We start from the raw sequence: 6,545 nt of genomic DNA, 5'->3' as shown, positions 1-6,545 counted from the left end.
GCTGTCAGCGTGGGCACATGGGCACACTTGGCTGTCAGCGTGGGCACATGGGCACACTTAGCTGTCAGCGTGGGCACCAGCCTGGGCACCTGGGCACATTTAGCTGTCAGCGTGGGCACACGGGGACACTTAGCTGTCATTGTGGGCACATGGGCACACTTAGCTGCCAGTGTGGTCACATGGGCACACTTAGCTGTCAGTGGGCACACGGGCACACTTGGCTGTTGGCATGGGCACACGGGCACACTTGGCTGTTGGCATGGGCACATGAGCACACTTAGCTGTCAGCGTGGGCACATGGGCACACTTAGCTGTCAGCATGGGCACCAGCTTGGGCACCTGGGCACACTTAGCTGTCAGTGTGGGCACACGGGCACACCTGGCTGTCAGCGTGGGCACCCGGGCACAGCAGGGCAGTGCTCATGTCCTGCTTCTTCCTCCTGAGCGGTGGATGCTAGCGATGCTCAGGAGCAGACTGAGCGTGCATACTTACCGCAGCTGGCGGGGTCCTCGTCGGAGCCGTCCTGGCAGTCCAGGTCCCCGTCGCAGGCCCAGCGCCGGGGGATGCAGTGTCCGTTGCGACACTGGAAGTTGGACGCCTCACAGGTATGGTAGACGGCTGCCGGCCACGAGAAGAGAGAACAGTCAGCGCCCTGCTCTCGCTCCCCCTGGACCTCCAGGAGCTGCCGAGGAGGGGCTGCCTGAGTGAGTGGTGGGCGCAGCCTCCCGCAGGGCGGCACCTGAGGCGGTGGGATCGCCATGTTACACAAGCAGAGGGACCTGCTAAAAGCTGTGCTTCCACCACCAGGGGGAGCGCCATTCCCCTGCGGCAGCTGGAACGGGCCTGGGGACTCAGACACATGCCCACAGGCACAGGGGAGCACCGATGGCACCAGGCTGCCCAGGGCCAGAGCCCGTGCTTCCACTCGTCTTCGCTACTTTACTTCTCACGTAACCCCTCGCTCCTGTCGGCCCCAACGACCGGAGACTCCGTGGCAGGTGCAGGAGCCCAGCCCCAGCCCCGCCCTGTCCGGGCCCGTGTCACCCACTGTCCTGCCATCCAAGGACCTGGACGCTCAGAAAGGCCGTGACTTTAGATTCCAAATAAACTGCCCCGTTTCAAACGTGGAAAACCTTACGTCCAAAAGCATAACAGATTTTCCACCATCACAAGGAAAGCAAGCCCAGAACCGGGACTTGGCTACCTTTCTGGACTGTCAAGAGCAACGTCTGCCAGGCAACCAGGGTAGCTGGTACCCACGGCAACCATCACAGAACGGAGGCAAGGGGGACGGCGGGCGGGCGGTCAGTGAACAGCCTCCTGGGCACGCGGGGCTGCGGCCACAGCGAGTCATTTAGAAATATCTCAAAGCCTTGGGCGAGGACCAGGTCAGGCCCTAGCTGGTTTGGCTGAATGGACAGAGCATCGGTCCCGTGTTCAATTCCGGTCAAGGGCACATGCCCGGGTTGCAGGCTGGATCCCCAGTGGGGGCGTGCAGGAGGCAGCTGATCCATGATTCTCTCTCGTCACTGATGTTTCTCCCTCTCTCTCCTGCTCCCTTCCTCTCTGAAAGCAATACAAATATATATATTTTTAAAAGCCCAGGTCAAATGTAGACGCTCAGCCTCAAATCCAGCCGGCACCCCTCCTGCCCTCTCCATCAGCCCCGCCCCACCTCGGGAGGGCTCCTGTCTGCCCGTTACTGCATGGGAGCCGGCCGCCCTCTTCACCACGGCTTCACGCGGCCTAACCGAGCTGGACAGGCTCGCTGCCCGTTTCTCTACGTGGCTGGGATGTCTTCACAACAGGAGGAGCAACAACAACAACAACAACAAACAGGCCGTGGGCGCACACGGCAGTGACTGGTCCAGGCGAGATGGTTCGCAATACGCTGCCCACGGGTGGGAACATGGGTTCCAATGCTCTCGGGAATGTCTCCTGGATCCGAGGCTGTTTGCAATCGTCTGAAATACAGACAGCTTGACTTTGCAAGCCAGGTGGCCTGTCACTGCTGTCCTCACATCTCTCTGAAGGTCATGTTGCGCCTGACAGCATGCACCCAGACCACACGCCTCAACACTCGACTTCGGCACTCAGATCCACTGCAGGCCCTTAAAGCAGACCTGCCTCTGGGAAGAGGAGTACTGTGAGGCATGTGGCAGGAGCCTTTGCCCCAGGAACAGCCATTGCCCGGAAACATTTTGATTTATTGGCTTTACAAGCCTGACAGCCTTAAACAAGTCCCTCACCAAAGCCTCGCTCATTCTCATAAGACGCTTGCAGGAACTCATTTCCATACGGACCTGGTTGTTGTTGTGCGGCCCATGCACTTCATGTCTAACTGAAACCATTCTGGAGGGCTCACGGGTTTCCAGCAGGAATTCTGAGAGGCGAGTGGAGACCGCCAGACCCCACAGCGGCCGAGCGCAGAGCCTGACGGGTCGGCGCGATCTCCGCGTGCAAGGACTCACCTTCCTGACTCCCCGTCTTCCGAGGAACTACGAGCTCCCCGAGACTGAGGGTCCGGTAAGCAGTGTGTTTAATGACAGGGTGAGAGAAACTGACTTTGATACAGACTGAAGAGTCTGGGGAAGGTAAAGAGCCATCCTCCGCATGGCAAGACGACTGACGGTCAGACTCGGAAGAGCTGCCGGAGGAACAATCACGAAGCCAGGACACACCGGGTTCTCCCAGAGGCCACTGTCCCACCCTCGGCAGGTCCTCTCCACACCCCCTCACAGGTGAACCAACCACGGCAGGCAGGGCAGCGTGATCAGACGGTGAGAGAAGCTGGGCCTCAGCACCACAAAACCCTGCTCCGCCGGGACGTGAATGAGGGGACAACGCTAATGTCAACACAACTTGAACGGTGATGACATAAAAAGCTACACAAAGCATCGAGGGCGCTGACATAAAGGGTCTGAAAGAGACCCAGACAGGAATTCCAGAGATGAAAACAGGACATAGAAACAGCTCGGCTGGTGTGTGGGAAGCAGGTTGGATTTAGCTGGAAAGAGAACTGCTGAACTAGAAGGGGAAGCTGAGAGGGAAAGGAAATTCCAGCAGACGGAGAGACAGCACAGACTCGGGAGGCGGGAGCGACAGAACAGAGTGCGGCTGCGGCCACGGTGGATGAGCCCTGAGAGAGCAGGAGACACCGCAAGAAGACGAGGCTGCCATGTCCCAGAACAAGGAGAACGGCAGATCCTCGTCGTCTGGAAAGGAAGCCAGCAGCATAGAAATGATGCCACACCTCGCAGGTGACGCTGCATTGCAACAGCCCACCCTCACACGCACACAAAACGAACGCTGACGAGAACTGGAGATGGTGCCAATCACGCTCAGCAGGAACGCTCAGGAGGACTGACCTCAGCCCGGAGGAGGCAGAAAGACTCCATGGAAGCACGTACGGAAGGGACTGCGCACCAGGACAGGCAGGTGCACCTGCCCTCAGGACCGAGAGTGAAACGGAGGCGTGATTACACCAACAGAGCCTCAAAGAGTTCACCGCTCACTCAGGAACACTGCGGGGCCACGGGGAGCACTGGTTACAGAAGCAAAGGTAACTGGAGAAGAGGGAGGCGCCCTAGTGAGTTATCACTAAAAAATAATAGGAATTACTAACTGTAGGGCTTTTGAATTGTAGAACGAAACACGAAGTACTCAGTGTTTTAAGTGCTAAGTACTGGCACTGCGTGCAGCGATCAGGATGGAAGCATTCTGAAGCCCTTGCAGGTCCGGGACAGGAAGTTGGTGAAGAACACACAGAAAGTAACAGGTAAAAGCACACAAGTCAAATGTTTAAGGTCACAGCCGATGCCGAGGGGTGGGAAGCGCCTCAATTCCACGGAAAGCGAAGGGGGGGAGCGGAAAGCAAGGAGCACGCCCCGCACAGACCAGCAGGCAGCGGGGCAGCAGGTCGGCTGCCAACCTATTTTCTGGGCTCTGCACCATTTACTTGGCGAGGAAGTGAAGCGCCAGGCTCACACCTCAATGAGCTCACACCTGACCGCCCCCCCCGCCCCACATGGGCGGCAGGAAGGAGAACCGTCGGGAGGCAGTGGAAGCACAGCCAGGGCCGGAGGGCAGTGTGGAGCTGGGTGCGGGGAAGTCCACAGGAGGCACCGAAGTCCTGTTCATTCCTCCCCCACGTCCCCAGCTCTGCCCCCCCTCCCCAAGCTGCATACGCATTCCTGCACTCAGCCAGCCACAAAAGCTGAGTGATCACAGGAGGAGCCCGTTCCTCAGCAGAACCAGAACAGCACCTCGACCTCACACCACAGGATCAGCCTTCGCTGATGTTCTCGTGTTCTTTCCAGGTTCATTTTTAATGAACGCTCACCCCAAAGAGATGCAAGCACCGTTTACGTTCTCAAAGTTGGGGAACCCATGATGCCCCGAGATTCAGAAACATGAGCTGGTTCAGTGCCCTCCACACATGGCCCAGACGAGGGGCCGGCGGGGAGCTGCTTACTGCTGGTCCTGAGGGAAGCGCAGCTCGAGCCCGCACGCCAACCAACGCCGTGCACTCGGGACACGTCAGTTCACAGAACGCTCTCGCAGGAGACCCCTCAGTGCAGGCGGGGCGGTCTGCCTTCGTGCTGAGCGGCTGGGCCAGCTTGTGGAGCAGCACCGATGGGTGGTGTCTGGGCCTGTTTCTCAGAGCCCAGGCGCTGGGCCCCCGCAGGCTCCCATGAGGAGCGGAGCAGGACCCAGGACCCAGGACCGCGTGCGGACACTGACCCGTGCAGTTGGCTTCGTCGGACCAGTCCCTGCAGTCGTTGTCGCCGTCGCACACCCAGGAGGCGCGCACGCACAGGCCCGAGCTGCAGTTGTACTCGTCGTCCCGGCACTGGTGCGTCTCTGCAGGTGAAACCGGGGGTGAGCACAGCGCGCGGCTTCAGCCCCTGCGGCCGAGTCCCGAGGGTCACAGTGCACCCAGCCCCATCGACGGCCCCCGGCAGCAGGCGAGAACTAACCAGGGAGGGAGGCACCGAGGAGGCCCGCTGGGCCAGTGCCCTGAGACCCACCCCCTCAGCGCCTGCCTCTGGGAGGAGCGTCCATCAGCTCCGTGCACTGGACAAACCTTCATTCCCACGCCTGTTGATGGGGAGGAGGGAAGCACCCTCTAGCTGCCCAGAAAGTGGAATTAAAGACACAGAAGCTTCCAGAGACAGAGCCTGTGGCCGCAGAAAAGGAGCAATGAACAGTCCCGAGGGAGCTTAGCTCCGGGAGGGTCAGTGCTGAACCTGCCCACAGAGGGGGCTGGGGCCGCTGTGAGCAGAGCCCAGGGCTTGGCTGCGGGCTGTCCCGGAGGGAGGGGGGCAGCCGGCCTGCCAGGACCTGGAAGGAGGCTATGCCCCGGGACGGTGTCCTGAGCGTAGCAGTGAAGCAACGCCTTGAAATGGAATTTTAGCCGGGCCGGCGTGGCTCAGTGGTTGAGCGTCGACCTGTGAACCAGGAGGTCCCGGGTTCGATTCCCCATCAGGGCAGATGTCCGTCGGGCTGTCCCGGAGGGAGGGGGGCAGCCGGCCTGCCAGGACCTGGAAGGAGGCTATGCCCCGGGACGGTGTCCTGAGCGTAGCAGTGAAGCAACGCCTTGAAATGGAATTTTAGCCGGGCCGGCGTGGCTCAGTGGTTGAGCGTCGACCTGTGAACCAGGAGGTCCCGGGTTCGATTCCCGGTCAGGGCAGATGTCCGGGTTGCAGGCTCAATCTCCAGTGTGGGGCATGCAGGAGGCAGCCGATTGATGATTCTCTCTTATGTTCATCTCTTACTCCCTCTCGGAAATCAATAAAAACACATTAAAAAAGAAGAAACGGAATTTTAAAACAGCTTCATCAACAGTAGCAGCCAAGCCTCTGGCCCAGCGTGGCGGCCTCGCTGGCCTTCCTCAAGAGCCAGGCTGCTCGGGAAGCTGGAGACTCGGTTACTCGTTGGAAAGGCTGGGCCTGTGGAGGGACCACGGCCCTCCGGCAGGTTGAGGACCCGCTAACGGGCGGGGATCTGAAGGTGCTGTGGCTTTAATGGTCAAACACGTGCCAGTGAGGGAGGGAGATGCTGCCAGCAATGCAACACGCAGCTTCCTTCCCACCAGAGCAGAACTCCTGAGCACTGAGCCCTCCAGTGTCGAGGAGATGGGCGGCAGGAAGGGAAAACAGCTGTGCATCCCACAGACTGTTCTGAACTTCATATTTCTACAAAGATGAAAAAATTCATGTAATTCCCCTCAAAAATGCTCTGAGAGGCAGACAGGAGCCTAGTCCCTGTGAGTCAGCACCCTGCTGCCGAGCAGGCCCTGCCAGACGCAAGCTCAGCCCCAGAACTGGCTCTCTCTCTCCCCCTTCCTCTCTGAAATCAATAAAAAAAAAAAAAAGAAAAAGAAAAATAACACAGTTCACAGAGTGCAGATATGTGTCCTCAGGAGGCTGACCTCCCAGCCACCCAGAGGTGAGGGCCGTCGGCTCGGCTCTGACAAGCACTGAGCTCATCAGAACCCCCTCCTCGCTGTTGCGGCCACGCTCGCGGCATCCCTGCGCGGTGA

At 59.4% G+C, this 6,545-nt stretch overlaps 1 protein-coding gene across 1 annotated transcript in view; it reads right to left on the bottom strand.

The window, feature by feature from the left end:
- Positions 1-6,545, bottom strand: part of SORL1 (sortilin-related receptor, L(DLR class) A repeats containing) — a 136,287-nt gene that overhangs the window by 48,793 nt on the left and 80,949 nt on the right. Inside the window, exons 26-27 of the mRNA XM_014541910.1 lie at positions 4,745-4,864; positions 494-619 (exon numbers count right to left, since the gene is read on the bottom strand). Of these exons, the coding sequence (XP_014397396.1) occupies positions 494-619; positions 4,745-4,864 (246 nt within the window). The remainder of the gene's footprint in view (positions 1-493; positions 620-4,744; positions 4,865-6,545) is intronic.

This window comes from Myotis brandtii, unplaced genomic scaffold (genome assembly GCF_000412655.1).
Source record: "Myotis brandtii unplaced genomic scaffold, ASM41265v1 scaffold1074, whole genome shotgun sequence".
Lineage (NCBI taxonomy): Eukaryota > Metazoa > Chordata > Mammalia > Chiroptera > Vespertilionidae > Myotis > Myotis brandtii.
This window is presented reverse-complemented; position numbering and strand designations above follow the sequence as displayed.